The 19,519-nt window shown below is 35.6% G+C and overlaps 1 protein-coding gene across 1 annotated transcript in view; it reads left to right on the plus strand.

Moving 5' to 3' along the window:
• LOC150095553 (proteasome adapter and scaffold protein ECM29) overlaps window positions 1-19,519 on the plus strand; it is a 691,438-nt gene that overhangs the window by 75,998 nt on the left and 595,921 nt on the right. The window contains exons 7-8 of the mRNA XM_090409825.1: window positions 1,176-1,254; window positions 17,093-17,212. Of these exons, the coding sequence (XP_090265951.1) occupies window positions 1,176-1,254; window positions 17,093-17,212 (199 nt within the window). The remainder of the gene's footprint in view (window positions 1-1,175; window positions 1,255-17,092; window positions 17,213-19,519) is intronic.

Raw genomic sequence — 19,519 nt, forward strand, 5'->3', positions numbered from 1 at the left:
AGTGTTTATTTCTTTATTGTATTTTTATTTGGTATCACTCTACTTAATAAAATTGTATTCTATTAAATTAAAATATAAAACTCAGCAAAGATGTTGCATATGTTATTTAATTATTTTTTAAGGTGAGCCCTGGGTTGAGTGCCAGAAAAAAGTTGTTAGTATGCCATGTTTGGCACGTGTGCCAAGGATTCCCCAACCCTGGTCTAGTCTATTATGGGTATCATGGCTCCAAAAGATTCCCAGGAAAATATCTCCCATTTAAATACCATTATGCTCTGCTTCCTGTCTGTTTCTGGTGGACCATTACATGAGTTATTCCTATCCTTGTGTTTTCACCTGACCCTCTACCAAAATGATAGCTGTAAATGAGATTCATCTTAAAGGGGAATTTTTTTTTTGCCCGTCTTTCCTGGTCCATTGACATCTTTCAGATGCAAGCTGCTGTAGCCATAGTTGCTGAAAATTAAGCATAAGTAATGATTACTTTGACTGGATGCCTACTTCAAATGTTTATACGGAGGAGAACATGTTGGATTGGGAACCACCACTAGCCATTCATCCCCTGGTTAAATTCTATTGTCAGTTGTCCAACAGTTTTTTTTATCGGCACACTCACATGGGGGGGGGATGCATTTGACCCCCATGCATCAAAGATGTGTAGACACCCACCATTAGCTCAGTACTGGCCCAAACATTCACAGTAAGGCTAGTTTACAGGTATCAGGGCATTAAGAGATTTTCAAGGGAACCCTTCCCATCCCCTTCCTCCCCATGCTACTGCTGTTCATGGACCCAAACATTCACAGTAAGGCTAGTTTACAGGTATCAGGGCATTAAGAGATTTTCAAGGGAACCCTTCCCATCCCCTTCCTCCCCATGCTACTGCTGTTCATGGACTGCTATAGTAAAGGTGTGGAACACCTTAACTACAGCATAAGTAATGGCTTACCATTCCTGCTTATGATTATTCTCATTGTTCAATCTAGCTTTGGCCTGAAGTGGTCAAAGTTGTGGAACTCACCAGAAGTTCTGCAATAACATTAAAATTAGTTACATAATGTTTCTTTTAGATAACTTCTTACATTGTCTTCTATTTTATATATTTTTGATAATGGCAAAAAATTTAAATTCTCAAAAAAGAAACTAAGTTTTTAAATGTTGTTTTTTTTTTGCAGCACTGTGGATTGGAATAATCGACAACTTCTCTCTAAGCTGTTTACTATATTCTTGGGCACAGGATTTGTTAAAGACCAGGTTTGTAATGTATCTTCATTAAAAAGTTTGTGTTTTAGTCTCTCTCTCTCTATATATATAAATGGTCAAGGAAATAAAAGTTAAATTAAAAAGAGAGTAGTAAACACATAAAATTGGTTTATAGTTGACAGTTTTAAATAGTAAAAGGACATAAGAATGTTGTATATTTTTTTTTTCAGAGCCTCCATAACTCAGTTGGTTTAGACAAACCCTTTGGTTAGAAGCCTGGGTTCAAATCTCATGTGAGAAACCTTATCAGATGTTTTCAATCAAATGGTGAATCAGCCGGTCACATACGGTGATGGAAGGTTCCCCCCCCCTCCCTCCAGGAAACTCGGTTTTTTTTATCCCTCAGAACAAGCAAGCCATCCCACGAACACATATCTACAGACATGGGATACTAACTGCAAGATTTCAAGAGATTAGTCTCACCATCTTATCTTTCTACTGCACATTATGGATTTCAGGTAGAGATCCATAATTCTCAACCTCCTGAATGAAGACAACGCTTGACAGGACAGGATGCTTTTTTTATTTATCATATAAAAAAAATGAAACTTGTTCTATATGTAGAGGCTTAAGTCCTGTGAGGACATCATGTTGGAGGCTTAATGGATTGTATACAACACTCAGAAAGGATTAAAACAGAATTTAATACCCATTAACCCTAATAGAAAATCTAACTTTAAATAACACGGACATATTGGTAAGCTTTGACATCTCCTCACTGTTTACCAATATTCCCTTAATTGATACCTTAACACTCGTAGGAAACGTTTTTCCTCCTGACATCTTAGATCTCTTTTCCTTTGATGATTGTGGTTATTTTTCTTTGAAGAACAAAATCTACAAGCAATAGAGGGAACCGTCATGGGTTCCCCCCTCTCACTCCCTCCAATTTTTATATGGAAAAGTTTGAAAAATGAGCCATAGACTCAGCTCCTCTCAAACCTTCTATCTGGCTAAGATATATAGATGATGTGTTCTCTATTTGGCCTCATGGCCCAGACACACTAGACTCTTTCCTCAGTCACCTGAACAGCCTACATCCAAGAATCCAGTTTACAGTGGAAAAGGAAAAGAATAATTGTTTACCCTTCCTAGACACCTTAGTTACATGCCTTCCCAACAGTGCACTTTCCTTCACTGTATATAGAAAACCCCCACACACACAAGCAGATACATTCACAAACTCTCCCACCACCACCCCACTTAACAACATGGCATTATTAAAACTCTTACCAAGAGAGCCCACAATCTTTGTTCCAGTGGAACCTCCCTTACAACTGAGCTTGACCACATATTTCCTCTCCAATGGCTACAGTGATCACAGTATTAGAAAAATAATCGGCTCTTCCCCCATTCCCAGATCTTCTCGTCAGAAAGAGTTTAGAAATGCTATCACCATACCCTACATCCGTGACACATCAGAAAAAATAGCCAAGATTCTGAAAGAGTACAACCTACACACACAGTATTTAAGCCCCCACTGCAAACTTGCTACCCTTATCTGGTCTACAAAAGATCAGCTCCCTCCTCTCTGGAGTTTATAAAGTACCCTGTTCCTGTAAGCTGGCATATTTTGGACAGACAGGCAGATCAGCAACCATCCGCCTAGAGGAATACAAGTCATACATCTGCAACCACGACTATGGTCAGTCAGCCCTAGCTGACCATGCCATGGATATGACCCACAGGATCTCATGGAAAAAAACCCATGCTCCACCACAGAAAATTCAAAAAAGAGAGACTATTTTTAGAATCAGCAGCAGCTCTCAGAAATCAACCAAATCTTAATAAATAAGGTTGCATTAAGCTTCCTAAGATTTGGGAAACACTTATCATCAGAGATCCCACCTTACACTGTGATCACTGTAGCCATTGGAGAGGAAAGTGTGCATGTTACATTAATTTTTTTGTGTAATCCCTGAAGATGTCTCAGTGACTGAGACGAAATATAGGAAGTATTAAATTCTGTTTTAATCCTTTCTGAGTTCCGTATACAATCCATTAAGCATCCAATATGAAATTGTTCTACTCAAGATCCCATGGTAGTTAAAAATCAATAAAACATCAAATCAGTATTATATATCAGAACATGTTTTGATTTTTTTTTTTAATAAAATCATATTGCTGACAGCACCTCTTTTCTACTAAAATTTTTCCGAAATAACATAACCCATTCTATACGTGATATGTATAATAAATATTGAGGATGTTTTTGAGGTTAGCTGTGAGTGAAATTTGTTTTTTTAAAAGAAATTTTCATAAATGTTGATTCACATTATCTATGACTAAATACTTATTAGTAGAAAGATTTTTCATGTGGTTCTTGTCAAGTATAATTTATTAGTTATTTATTATTTCAGAAAACTACACTCATGTTCGATACATGTATCTCATATTTCATCAGTGAAATCATATTGTCAACACAAATCATATTAAATCAGTGAAAAAGGTTTTCACTGATTTAGTTAAATGTGCAGTCAAGCTTTTTAAATATCATGCATTCAAATATTTAAATAGGCTGGTAAACATTAAATTTTTTTATTTGCAGTAATTGATTAGACTGAAATTACCTACACTCTGGAAAATGCTTTGGTTGTCTGAAACGCCATTTTTATCGCCTTGCTAAATCATGGTTTGATTATTGTGAATAAATTTTTTACACTTGTGATGCTTAAAAGCAAGTATAATGTTTGCAGTTAAAAAACAAAACCTGTATTTCTAGATTATCTCATATAGCACAACCTCAATATCTTTTTATTTTTCTATTTGCTATTGCAGAACCAATACCAGATCAATGTGTATGTTAATTTGCTGTTGGTTCTGCAACCTCATAAGTGTGTGGGTAAAGGTCAAGAGAAAAGTAAAGTGTTGATATTCTGGCGATCAGAATCAGATGTGGTAACTGGGATCAAGGTAAAAAAAAATACAATCTTACAATATTAATGGGTGTGTAATATTGTAAGATTTTACCTTTTTCTTAATTTTATTTATCTTTAGTGTTTAGGTTTGATCTCAAGTTTTAATGACTACTATTTCTTAGACATCATCAAATTCCTGACGTGCCCTCAAAGGGTGTACAGGATATGATAGTACCACATGAAAAATTTACGTCAGTAAATTTTTCATGTAGTACATTAATAACTTCCTATGTACAATTTTCCTCTAAATCAGTCTGTTACTTGTCAAGACTCTAACATTATCAGATCTTATATTTCTATCATCTAAGGCACTTTGTACTGTATCAATCCACCTATATCTTGGTCTTCCTCTGGGTCGTTTTCCTGCCAACCTGGCAGAGAACACTTGTTTTGCTAATCTTTCCTCGCACATTCTGTTTAAGTAACCATACCACCTGAGATTAGCTCTGCTAAAGCATTCCTGGATGCTGACAATGCCAAGTTCTTTCCTAATATCCTCGTTTTTAATATGATATTGCCATTGATGCCATCTGTTAGCGCCTCTAACCTTTCTCAGGACTCTCATATCTGTGGTCTCTAGTCTTTGGTCAAGTGTTTTACTTCTGATCCAGCTCTCAGATCCATAAGTTAAAACTGGTTTGAACACTGTCTTGTATACAGCTAATTTAGTGTTCCGACTAATTTCTCTCTTATTCCATATGAATTTATTGAATTGACTTCCCACCATACCAGCTTTGCTGATTCTGTTGTCTATTTCTATATTTAATTTACCATCTTCACTAAAAATCGTACCTAAGTAGCTGAAATGTTTTACTTGTTCCGCAGGTTCTCCATTCACAACACAGTTGACATTTTCAATGATTCTGCCTATTTTCATTGTCTTTGTCTTTTTATTGCTGACCTTCATACCATATCTATTAGAACAGTTATTGAATTTAGTCAAGGAATCTTGCAGACTCGTAGCAGATTTATTGATATGTATAACATCGTCCGCATAAAGCAAAGAGCTGACATTAACATCTTCAATTCTGATATCATTTTTAATACCACTTTCCTTCATAATGTGATCCATATAGATAATGAATAACAGAGGGGATAATGTGCATGCTTTTCTCACACCAGATTTAACATTAAACCATCTTCCTGTACTTCCTTCAATTCTAACTGCTGACTTACAACTCAAATAAAGATGAAGTATTGTTTGATATAATGCCCCATTGATACCATATAACTGTAGTGTATTGAATAGCTTCTCTCTTGGCACCTTGTCATATGCCTTTTCCAGATCGACAAAACTTAAATACAGATCTTTGTTATATTCCCATGCTTTCTCAACTATTTGTCGTAAAGTGAAGATTGATCCTGACAGCCTCTATTTGGCCTGAATTGTTCTTCCACAATTCTTCTCAACCGTTTCTCAAGTATACTTGCATAGATCTTGCCAGGAACACTCAGTAGGGAAATACCTCTGTAATTCTCACATTCAGTTTTATTTCCCTTTTTTATATACGGGTACTATTAGAGCTCTACTCCAATCATCGGGAATTCGTCCCTCTGTCCAGGCTTTCTGAACTATGCAGTGCAGCCACTGTAAGACTTTTATACCACCATACTTCAGCATTTCTGGTCATCTACTCCTATCTTTCCACATTTCAAGCCTTTGATGGCTTTTTCTAATTCAAGTATGGATATGTATTCCTGACTGTATGCCTGTTGAGTGTTTTTTACCACTGTGCTATTACTGCTTGTTTCATTTAGCTATTTTTCGAAGTAATTACTCCAATACTTCAAGGATATCTTTTTCTTAGACTGTGCCAGCTTAAAGAAAATCTTGCTTACTTTATATTTAGTCCTCTACACTGGATCGACTACGCTGTGACACAAAACTTATCTACACTAGGATATTATCTTCCTTCTAACTTAATTTGCGTCCCCCCTTTCTTCGTGTTCTTGCCCCTTTGTTCCTATCGCATGTGTAGCAGACACTGGAGTTATCGCCAGCTGTATGATTGCAGTTCATTCAATTTCTCACACTCTTCAGTCTGACAATTTATTTATTTTACGACTGCGCCAGTCAGTCTGACTGATTGAGAGTGAGGAATCAAAAGATGGATCAAAGGCAATATCCAATCAAATATCTCTTACCCTCGCTGCGAGTCATATCAATCTCTGTTAAACACACAGATTTGTAATTGTAATTTTTTTTAGAGATAGTGCATTGGCAATGATCAGATCAGAGTGTTGTTTAACGAAGCATTTATTCTAACAACAAAAATTGTAATTACATACTAGACAAGTATTGGGAAAAGCTGTTTCTCCCAACTTAACCAACTTCAGACATTTACATTGCATTATAGAACATATGCTAATATACATCTCTGCCTACATCTAACTCTAACACATTACTGAGTACTTTACGACATTAGGACAGACTCTTACTTAACATATATATACAATTATACCTATATCCAATCCAAGAACATCGATATGATGTGGTTACTGACAGTTGTTTCTTTATAACCGGTCCATTATTATGAACAAAGTTTTTGTCGCAATATCTCGAATTTTTGCCTTGGTCTGGATACTTCTTTCTTTAGTGTGGATGCTTCGGTATGACATACACCATCATGGTTATCCTGGCCCGAGTAGCGACCAATAACCCCCTTTCCTTTTCTTTCTTCCTCAGTGGCAGCTGCCTGTTGTTTACACTAGTAGGTAACTGGAGAGACTGTTTTTATTTTCAATGTTTATTCATCAGATCTTGGTTAGTTGTGCTTGAAAATCGCAGGGAGTGCAGCTTACTTATACTGTGGGATACATCAGTGGTAGACGTGCCTTGGAAACTGCCTGGAGAATTTCAGGGAGAAGGACTGTTGACAAAACTCCAGTGATAACCCATGAATGTCTTGCCCAAGTCAAAGGTACTAGATCTCCTCTCTCCTTTTTTTTTTTTTTTTCCTTGCTCGTCAGCTGCTTAGAAATCCTCCTCATTCTTTGTTCTGATTCCTGAAGTGTCCGCGATCACCTCTGGCATGGTGATGTCACCCGTGTTCTCTTTTGCTGAAAGTCTTTGTTCATCATCATTGAATTCCTGACATGTGCCCTCAAGGGGTGTACAGGATGTGATAGTACTACATGAAAAATTTACATCATTACTAACTTTCTATCTACAATTTTCCTCCAAATCAGTCTATTACTTGTCAAGATTCCAATATTATCATTATCAGATCTTATATTTCTATCGTCTAAGGCACATTGTACCATATCAATCCACCTATATCTTGGTCTTCCTCTGGGTCGTTTTCCTGCCAACCTGGCAGAGAACACTTGTTTTACTAATCTTTCCTTGCTCATTCTGTTTAAGTGACCATACCACCTGGGATTAGCTCTGCTAACACATTCCTGGATGCCGACGATGTCAAGTTCTTTCCTAATCTCCTCATTTTTGTTTTAGATTCCTAAATTTTTCACAAGTAGTTAGATTTTTTTTTTTTTTTTTTGCTAACTCACTATTCTAATAAGGCATAATCTCTTTCCTATGGTTTTTATTGTACGCCTACAGATACGAGACCCTTCGACATTTCTGCGCATGGCAACAGAAGGAGAATCCATTCCGATAATAGGGTAATCAATCCATATTGTGGGATGAATTGTTTATCATTACCTGGCGGAAAATTAACTTCTCTTTTATGATCATTGTAGTTTTTAAAGTGGTAACTATTTTGTTTATATAACAGTTGGAAAATTTTACCTATAAAGCATGTGATTTTGCACATTGTTGTTGACCAATTCATTCATAGCCTTATTTCTTTCTCCCCTTCAACATGAATTGACTCTTCTTGGCAGTCTTCCAACGAGAGTTCTCCCTTCTGTGCCGGACTATACACACTATAGTCACATAGGTAATACCAAATACATTATTTTTTTCTTTTTCCTCGTTTTCAGAAGAGGATCATAATTTCCTTTAATTCTTACCTCTTCGTCTCAGATTGTATCTTGTTTGTACATGTTGTTCTCTCTCTGTGTTTACTATCCTACTACCCCTTTTGGAGGAAGGCCTTCGGACTCACAAGATCTTGTTTCATCTGTGTCATGGTGCATATATCTCTGATAGCTCGAAATCACATCCTCTAGGGTGGGCTTATTATTTTCATTCAACTTGTCAGTGTGTTTGTTTCTATTCATCTCCCTTCAGTTTAGACTGAAGAGAGTCTAAACAGATTCACCAATCTGTTTAGACTCTCTTCAGTTTCAATTCCAACAGCTTCAAAGTTATCCTGATTGGGGGATCCCTCCTCTTCCTGATAAATTTGATCCCATTCTTGTTTTGTGGGTGGGAGGGGGGGGGTCTTTCGTCACCTATTATTTTGTCCCCTAAACATATCAAGCTGTCACTTCTTAATTTGTACAATCTCAATCTATCAGAATGTGCAGTTAATGGTTTTGTTGGACCATTTATATCTTGAATCATGAAGTTCACTGGGGATAATTTTTCTCAGATTCAATATGGACCATATGCCCTTCTTCCTAGTTTATCCCTTTCTAGAATTAATTTTATTCTCTAGGACAGTGCTTCCCAAACTTATGGATGTAAAGGCCCCCTTGGAAAAAGTAAAATATTTCACTGCGGCCACATCGGGAAAAAAATTCTTAATACAGACATATAGAGGGATTTTAGATACTTAGGTTCAACAGTGGAAGAAGATGGAGGAGCTGAGAAGGAAGTGGGATGCAGGATACAAGCGGTTTGGAGGAACTAGAGGGAGATGGCTGGAGTGTTATGCGATAAGAGGGTGCCGATCAATCTGAAAGGCAAAATCTATAGGACAGTAGTGAGGCCAGCTATGACGTATACTATAGAAACTATGGCCCTGAGGAAAAATAACATCAACAGGATGGAAGTAGCAGAGATGAGAATGCTTAGGTGGATGTGCAGTGTGACCAGAAAGGATCGTCTGAGAAATGACTATGTCAGGGGAACAGTGAAAGTTACGAACTTAGGAGCGAAAATACAGGAGGCAAGGTTGAGATGGTTTGGTCATGTGATGAGGAGGGAGGACGAATATGTGGGAAGAAGGGTCATGCAGATGGATGTGCAAGGAAGGCGGAAGCGTGGGCAGCCAAAGAAGAGATGGAGGGAGCTGGTAGAAGAGGACTTGAGGATGAAGAACTTGGATGTGGTGACAGCCCAAGACAGGAGGATGTGGAGGAGACTCATCATCAACAGTGACCCCACTTAAGTGGGAGAAGCTGCAGAAGAAGAAGAAGATTGTATTTATATTAAATACAAAACATGCACAGCGAATATCGCAAAAATAAAATGCAAATATTACATTTTTAGCATCTTACATACACATTTGACATGGCGCACTTAGACTTAAAACATTTAAAATTTGTTTTAATTATTTCACGGACCCCCCCCCCCCCCCCTCAACAAAACTAACAGCCACCAAGGGGGCTGCAGCCCACAGTTTGGGGAGCACTGCTCTAGGAGAACTAAATTTCCAGGGTTGAGATTTTTATTTTTTCTAAACTTGTTTATGCATGCCCAAGTTTTTTGAGAACTATTTCTACTAGACTCTACAATGAGTTTGTGAGCAAACGAATTTCTCTTTATCACAATACTGGATATTCATCAATATCTGTGAATCCTGTATTGACGTGTGTATTTTAGTTCACTAGGAAAATTTGGATCTAATCCATACAGAACAAAGGTAGGCATCTCTTTGATTGATGAATGAACTACTAAGTTCATTCGTCATTCATACTAACAGAGCATGAGGTAAATAGGCATCCCAGCTTGACACCTTGCTATCAGCCAACTTTGAGAGTGTAAGTTTCAACACTTTGTTGAGTCTCTCACACATCCCATTTCCTAAATAGGGAGTAGTGCATAATTTTTTTATCTTCAGTAATTTGCAAAGTTGCAGCATGATCTCAGCAGTAAAATTGGCACCTTGGTCAAGCAAGAGAGTCTGAAGTGTTCCATATCTTGAGATTATTAACTTGAAAAATTTATTTGTCACAGTCTTTGCAGTCTGATCCTTCATAGATGTTGCTTCTGGGAATTGTGATAGCATATCAATTGCTACTAGAATAAACTTGTTTCCTTTTGTTGTTGTGGACAAGGGTCTGATTATGTCTATGGCAGCAGCTTGATGTTGCAAAGGTGTTTTGTTCCCAAAGGTGGACCTGGTCTGACACAAATGGCAGAAGTTTACATACAAGAAGATGTCACTCCTCATTCCCTTCCAAAAGTATCTGTCGCTGATCCTGTGCCAAGTCCTGTCAAATCCCTGATGTCCAGCCAGGTCGGAATCATGGAATGTATAAAGGATCCATGACTTCGTTATGGCTGGGACCAGGATTTTTTCCTTCAAGTCTCCCTCGGTCTCTTGTCTGGACAGAAGCAACTCATCCTCATCTATTTTGGGGTGTTTGGAGGAAAGAGAACTCCTCAGGAAGTTCAGGAGTTATTCTCTCCTTTTCACCCTATCATATATGCCCTTCCAAACAGGATCCTTCCTCTGTGCCTCAAGTATGAGGGGATTTCTTCCAGTTTTGATATTGAGGTGGTTTCCTTATGATCTTTTCTATCTCCTCTACTTTGTTTATTTGGAGTGGGTTATCAGTTTCATCCAGGGGCTTTCTTCCTCTATGTCAGATTTCAAGGATCTTGATAGATAGTCTGCTACTACATTTCTCCTACCAGGAACATATTTAATGTCAATGTTATACTCTTGCAGCTGCAAGGTCCACCTAATTATGCATTGATTTTTATCCTTCATGGAGGATAAGAAGGAAAGTGGTTGGTGGTTGGATCTGAGATTGTGTTGACCCAACAACAAATACATAAACTTTCTTAGGGAGAATAGGATAGCTAGTGCTTCCTTTTCTATGGGATAGAAGGTTTACCTCTAAGAAAGAAAACTTTCTGCTAATAAGGCTATGGGCCAAAAATCATCTCCCTCCTTTTGTTCTAAGACAGAGACTATGCAGTTATGAGAGGCATCTGTGGAGAGGAAGAACGTCTCTCCGAATTTTGGATAAGATAGAACAGGAGAATTAGTTAGGGCGAAGTTTAAAGAATCATATGCATCTTGCTCTACATTCCCCATATAAACTTAACTCCTTTCTTTGTTAATCTTACCAAGGGTTCAGTTAATTCCAAGCAGTTTGGTATTAATTTTGGCATTATGAATTTCCTGTAAAAGTTTACCATACCAGTATATCGGTGAACTTGTCTGACTGAATGTTTAACCCTGTTCGTGCAAGACAAAGAGATAATATCCTCAGTGAAGACATTTGGGAATAACTAAAAGGCTGAATCAAAGAATTCGTTGATCAGTTTCATTTCATTTTCTGAGTCTGCTAAATTTATTGCACTATTTAACAGGTCATTCTTCAAGCAATCCTCTCCCTCATTTTTGCCTATAGCTTCAATTTCTAAAGTCTCCTCCAGTTCATTCTCAGACTGTGGTTCTTGTGCTTGTAACTTATGCTTAGGCACATGACTCAGGTTATGTTCTATCCCACAAAGGGAAATGGTATCATCAACAAAGTTACAGATAAATTTGTATCGCTCTAAGAAGTCAAGGCCAAGGATTACTTGAACATTTGTACATGAGGTTTCAGGGAGAAAATTAGCTCATGAGAAAGTGCTCACAATTCCTTGCTTAAGGGAAAGCAAGGAATTGTGAGCACTATGTTTACTTTCATCGTGGTAGAGATTTCTGTTTTTGAGATCCCCGTTAATCTGATTGGATAATAATAATAATAATCTAATAATATCATTAGGAATTACTCTTTATCTTACAAAACGGTGGCCAAGTAATGACGGAGATATGTGTTCTACTGTGTCCAGTAGAACCTCACAGGGCACATCTTCATCAGGCCATGTATGACTGTCAAAAGATTTTTATTTCTTTGCGTTATTGTTGCAACATTTGACACATCATGCGATTCATAATCACTTTATTCTTACAAGTTCTTGATGGCTCAGAGTCTACTATCCTTCTGGTAATATATTCTTTTTTTTTTCCAAGAGAGTTTCTAGATAGATGCCCCCTTTTCTTTTTTATTACCTAATGTCTGTTGTTTTCCTAACTGATTTTTTTAGTATGTCACTAAAGTTGTTTACTCTGAGTTCCCCTAACATCTTGGATATTCTCTCCAACATTAGCCTTTGATTTGCTTCTACTTCCAGTTTAACGAAGCTTTTTATTTACTCTAAATCTAAAACATATGCCGGTCTCGGCTCAGGTTTCTCCTTTGTAATGACAAGATTACTGTTATCCGAAATCCCTTTATACTCAAGGCTTATCCCCTCACCTCTTGTTAGCTTGTTTGGTGTTTACATTTTTTCTCTAATCTTGAAGTCATCTGTGGAGACACTGACTTGTCCCAAAGAGTGCACCTGCCTAGGAGCAGAGGAAGGATGGATTTCTCTCAACCTTTCTTCTTTTTCCTTGACCAATTGGTAACACTCATTTAAGTTGCTTACCTTTTCTTGTATGCTACCCTCCTTTAATTCATTTCTTAACCCCAACCTAAATTGGTGAAAGACTGTCCAGTTTAAATGTGGCTTTTCACCCTTTGATACTCTTAAGCCACTTGCTAAACCTAGTAGCCTATTATAATATTCTGACACACTCTCTCTTTTCTCCTGTACACATTTGTATAGCCTCCAAGTTTTGAGCTTGCATCTCTTATCCTGGAATATTCTGCTAATAATACAGAAATATTTTATATTCCAACGTGTTTCTTAAGTCGGGGGAGGAGTTCAAAAAGTCCTTGGTCTTTCCTATTAATTTATTCCTAAGAAGGACTAATAATTGAAAGACCATTTCCCCAACCTTCTTAATTCTTCTATCATATTTCTCATATTTCTAATCATATTTCTCATATGCAAATATGGGAATAAAAGGTGTATCACCTTATTATTAAAATACTCTGGATCAGAAATATTTGTAGAAAGTTTTTTCACTTGGTTAGAAATTAAATTTGCCAAAAAATTATATTCTTGTTTAATTCTTTATCTAAGTGTCAGAAAACAAAGTTTGCACAAACTTTGTTGTACCTTTGACTTCATTGTATGCTTAGTTTTCAAAGGGGTTTGGTATTCGGGTTGTTTCCAAGCTAGGGTAGCTGTAATCCATTTTGTAATGCATTAATCTTTCATATATTTTGTACATGCTGCCTCAACAAACTAAATTATACACTTACAGGAAGAAAACTAGGAACATGCATTTTGGCATTATACTAAATAATATTTATGATATGTCACATTATGGAAGTAAATCAGTGTTGCCAACAAATTATATTACAAAATGTTGATTTAAATTGAATTTTTTTTCCTGTTTACTTATTAGTATACAGGTTTTGTGCTGGTATACATTATAGTACTGACCTAGTTGTAAAATTCTTTTTGTAATACACGTGACAACAAACTTTCAAAGTAATTTTTATAAACTATAAAGTTCTAAAGACAATGTGTTGGAGATTCTTCCAGCAGCAAACTCATAAATCAACTTTGGACAGTGATAGGAATGCTCATAATTGCAATGAACCATGGAGTGACAGTGTTTTATATTCAGTTAATCTTTTTAACTCATAAGTAAATGAAGTACTTGAAAGACTATCTTAAGCTTTGATTTTGCATTTTTCTTTGGGGGGGGGGAGTAGAGAAAACAAAACTCCCGATATCAAAATGAAAGTTACAGACTTTCTTTAGAAGCTACCAGACTATGAAAAATCCCTTCACCTATAACAGAGCAAATATCTTTATTTTAAATATTTGTTATGTGAAACAAATGTGAAAAAGCATATCAAAAGTTCCTGGCAAATAAGTCAACTTATTTGCCAAAGACAAATGCAAAAAAGCTAAACACTGTAAAACTAGCTAAACAAAAGTCATGGGAAGACTTTGGTAAGAACATACAAAATAAATATCAAGAAGGTGGCAAGATATTCTGGAGGTTATTGAAGAAGCTCAAAAATGGAGGAAAGAGTACTGTAAAAGGAATTACAGATGATAAAGGTGACATGAAAACTGGAGAAAAAGATATCCTTGAAGTATGGAGTAATTACTCAAAAAATTGTTAAATGAAACAATTGCTGATAGCACAGTGGTAAAAAAACACTCAACAGGCATGCAATCAGGAATACATATCCATACTTGAAGTAGAAAAGCCTGAAATGTGGAAAGGCAGCAGGAGTAAATGATATTTGACCAGAAATGCTCAAGTATGGAGATATAAAAGTCATACAGTGGTGCCACTGCATATTTCAGAAAGCCTGGACAGAGGAACGAATTTCAGATGATTGAAGTAGAGCTCTCATAGTACCCATATGTAAAAAGGAAAATAAAACTGAATGCAAGAATTACAGAGGTATATCCCTACTGAGTGTTCCTGATAAGATATATGCAAGTATACGTGAGAAACGGTTGAGAAGGATTGTAGAAGAAATGCTTGGTGAAGAACAAGTTGGATTCAGACCAAATAGAGGCTGTCAGGATCAGATTTCCATTTTACGACAAATAGTTTAGAAAGAATGGGAATATAACAAAGATCATTTTGTAGATCTGGAAAAGGCATATGACAAGGTGCTAAGAGAAAAGCTATTCAATACGCTACAGTTATATGGTGTCAATGGGGCATTATATCAAGCAATATGTAGTCTTTATTTGAGTTGTAAGTCAGCAGTTAGAATTGAAGGAAGTACAGGAAGATGGTTTAATGTTAAATCTGTTGTCACTCAAGGATATATATTATCCCCTTTCTTATTCATTATCTATATGGATCACATTATGAAGGAAAGTAGTATTAAACCTGATATTAAAATTGGAGATGATAATCTCAGCTCTTTGCTTTATGCTGATGATGTTATACTTTTAAATAAATCTGCTACAGGTCTGCAAGATTCCCTGACTAAATTGAATAAGTGTTGTAATAGATATGGTATGAAGATCAGCAATAACAAGACAAAGACAATGAATGAAAATAGGCAAAAACATTGAAAATATCAACTGCATTGTGAATGGGAACCTATAGAACAAGTAAAAACCTCACTAAAAAGCACGATTTTTAGTGAAGATGGAAATAGATTAAATATGGAAATAGACCACAGAATCAACAAAACTGGTGTGGTAGGAAGTCAACTGAATAAATTTATATGAAATAAGAGAGAAATTAGTCAAAACACTAAATTAACTGTATACAAGACAGTGTTCAAACTAATTTTAACTTATGGATCTGAGAGCTGGATTAGAAGTAAAACACTTGACCAAAGACTAGAGACCGTAGATATGAGAGTCCTGAGAAAGATTAGAGGCGTGAACAGATGGCATCAATGGCAATATCATATTAAAAACGAGGATATTAGGAAAGAACTTGACATTGTCTGCATCCAGGAATGCTTTAGCAGAGCTAATCTCAGGTGGTATGGTCGCTTAAATAAAATGGGAGAGGAAAGAATAACAAAACAAGTATTCTCTGCCAGGTTGTCAGGAAAAAGACCCAGAGGAAGACCAAGGTATAGGTAGATTGATATGGTAAAAAGTGCCTTAGAAGATAGAAATATTAGATCTGAAAATGTTGGAGTCTTGACAGGTAACAGACTGATTTGGAGGAAATTTGTAGATAGGAACTTAGTAATAATGTAAATTTTTCATCTAGTATTATCCTATCCTGTACACCCCTTGAGGGTACATGGCATGAATTTGATGATGATGTTATGTGAAATATGCAAATAGCCCATGAGAAATATCCATGAATAGATAATTGTATATAATTCATAACTTATTTTTAACAGCATTAACAACACCAACAGAACTATTTTATAAAAAAAAATTGTTTCTTAACTGGCTTAGGTTTTTCTAGATTTCATCTACTTTGTGTTTTGATGATACTGGTTTGAAACCTAGCAAAATATAAGCCAGCTAATGTCTTTTTTTTATTTTTTTATTTTTATATAAAATAGTTTGTCTTCTGGTGTTGTTGATACTGTTAAACAATAAGTTTTGAATAATATTCAACACCTAATGTTAGCAATTAAATTGTATATAATGAGCATGCCCTCACTTTGTGTTTTTCTTATCAGTAATAACAGTAATCTTATAAGATTACTGTTATAATAACAATAATAATAGTCATGTTTCTTGTATGTTTCTGGAAGCATAACTCATCAGAAAATAAAAATTTTAACTTCAATATTTGGCAGCAGCTTTGGAATCAGAGTGAAGTTCTGATTTGCTTGATCAAGAAATCTAACCCCTCCCAACCTTGTTGGTTATTTTCAATCTAGGGTTTAAAAAATGGCTTAAGGACTTTGAGAAAATGGCTCAAATCTCTGTGATGCATTTCTCTTATTAATTTAACATTTGTTATCTTCTGATTCTGTCTTTTATTGCTTTAAATTCAATTAGATTTAAACCTTGAGCTACTTTGTGTTCTTCATTCAGGTAGTAGGCAAATATTTCCATGATAATCAAGCCAGACCAAACAGTTTGGTCTGGCTTAATTATCTTACAAATTTTTGTCACATTGATTAGGTTTCATCCTGCTTGCATGATTTTCATTCTGAAAAGCTCAGTGACATAGCCATGAGTGTGTGCAGCTTTATTTATCATCTATTAGCGAAAGCTTTTTTTTTTTTTAACAGAATAGAATTGTGAAGTAAGACACTTCCTTTGACATACTATGGAGATGTACTGCTGTCTGGCAAAGAAGCTGTTAACATTGTAAGATATCCTGAATTTTATTAACTTTTTTTTTTTTATTGTGGTAAGTGCTATACTGCCATTATTTATGTTTTTAAATAATTGCATTTTTTAAAAAATTATATCATTAGATTATTTGATATTAAATCATCTTTATTATATAAAATTTTATGTTTGGTATGCATTCTAGAATCCTCCAGTGAAACCTGAGCACAAGCGAACACCTGCTAATACAAGAATAAGATTGAAGATATTTCCATATTTACTGAAATCAAGAGAGGCATCTGTGATGTTTCCCTTCTCGATCCAGGTATATTAGCAATGCAAGTTCTGTAGATATTTGCATGTAACTTTCAGATTAATATTTCATTATTTAAGTAATTTCTTAAAATTGTATCTGATCTTGATACATAATCACTAATTCAGAATTCTTGGAAGTTTCTAGAGTTTGGAATTTGTTTTTGGATAGATTTTATCAAATAACAAAAAACATTAAAAAGGGAACAATCTGCTGCATTTTTTTTTTCTTTTGTAATAAATCTGAACTGTTAATAGGAAACTAGCATAGAACTTTAATTGTGGAGAAGCTATCATTAAATACCTTATACATCTCTAGGAAGGACATAACCAAAAATGACAGTAGAAGAAGCCTGTGATTGAATCCTATGATTTTTTGCAATTGCAGGATCATAATTAATCTTTTCAGTATACAGGAATGGTATGTTTTTAAAACTGAGCAGTCCTGATTTTTGAACTTCTGAATTTGGGGACCTTCTATTTGTATTTAACATAAGAAATATTTTTTATTTAATTCTTATCATTGAAAGGTAGTAAACTTGTACCTGCTGTGTGTGAGCTAAGATATTATTTCTTTTATTTAGTTATTTATTTATTGTTGTTTTCTGGATTTTCTGCTCTTTCTAGAAACAAAATTTGAAACTTTTTCATTCCACTTTAGGTGTCCAATATTGTCTCCATCAGTACAATACGTGGAATCTAACTCCTAAATATTCCAATATTTATTCAGAATTCTCAGGAAAGTCTTCCATATATAAATGTAAAGTTTTAGAAGCATGTTTTTTTTCGAAAAATTGTTAAGTTTTAATTAACACTTGAACAAAGGAGAGTGAAGAAACAGTAGTATTTTATTTTAATATTTTTTTAATTTAAAAGTACTGACCAACAAGTGAGCTTTAAATAAGTGCTTTTATGTATAGAATGTAAACTTTAAATGTTTATTAATGTTTATCATATAACTTAAATCTGTAATTAACATTTCATGTATTAATCATATTGAAAAAAAAAATAAGGTTGTAGACATTACTTTTTTTACAGGATGCTTTCAAGAAATGAATGTATCCTTTGTTTTGAATATGAGAGGCTATTCATCAAGACATGAATAGCCTCCCATATTCAAAGCAAATATTCTATAGTTTGACAAATATAGAATATTTGTCAAATAGTATCCGAAATGAATTCTGGTAGAAAGGCTTATACATTGGCTATTCATGACTATTATTTTTGAGGAAATTACAACATATACTAAATATTAATTATAATAACTTTAATTAATACTTCCAATATTTTGACAAAGTCATATTGTGATAATTGGGAAATACATTACAATTGAATATGCACTAATGGGTAAATGAGGCTGAAGAAAGGCACCTAAAGTTGAATGTAGAGTCCAAATGGCACTTCTAGTGGGCTAAATTTGGATGGTCTTGGCCATTGGGCTGAAGATGTGAGGATGAGTACTTCTCAAATTTCAGGCTGTTTCAGGCACCCAAATGTGTGGAGGTGTGGAAAGTTTCTCAAGGCTGAGACAGATTCCAGGAATAGCCTCTCATATTTATGGTGGAATAGAGTGGCCTTCTTCCAGCATATCCAGTGGTTGGTATTCAAAGCATGATCAGCAAGTCCAGAATCGATGTAATCATTGAACCTGATCCAGATGTCTGCAAATTCAGAAATGTTCAGAAATTCTGATATTTCTGAACTCTTCTGCATGTTTGGCCATAGCAGGACAGTTTGCAACTGCAAGGAACCTGATAAACATATGGTAGGTCTCATGAATGTAACTGGTCTTTGATAGATCAGATAGAGAATGCCAGTTTTTTATATGGTCTCTATGGGGGTTGTATTTCTTTAGGAGTTTTGTTAATTTTTTGGATTTGTCCCAGATATATGGAATGGCGATAGATTTTGGGTAATTTCTATTTTGGGAGGGGGAATGTTTGATTATGGGGTTTAATATTTTTTGGATTTGGTAGGGATTATAGCCATTGGCTAAGAAAGCATTTAGAAGGTGGTCAAGTTCAGTAGTTTGGCACTGTTATCAAAACTGATTAATCTGATTAAGCAGGGTTTCCCTGCTTTCTCCACCCCTGGCTGATTCCATGGAGACCTTCAAAGAGAAAGCCTTAAACTCTGCCCTACCTAAACCCACTGTTTGGTTATGCTACCTAGATGATGTGTTCTCTGTTCAGCCACATGGCCTGGATACTCAACATTTTCTTTACATAGCTAAACAGTCAACATATCAGGATCCAGTTCACCTTAGAAAAGGAAAACAACATTATCTCCTTTCCAGACACTCTGGATACATGCCAGCCTG

The sequence above is a fragment of the Typopeltis vanoorti genome, chromosome 20 (genome assembly GCF_054136105.1).
Source record: "Typopeltis vanoorti isolate ZY-2024b chromosome 20, IOZ_Tvanoo_1.0, whole genome shotgun sequence".
NCBI classification, from domain to species: Eukaryota; Metazoa; Arthropoda; class Arachnida; order Uropygi; family Thelyphonidae; genus Typopeltis; species Typopeltis vanoorti.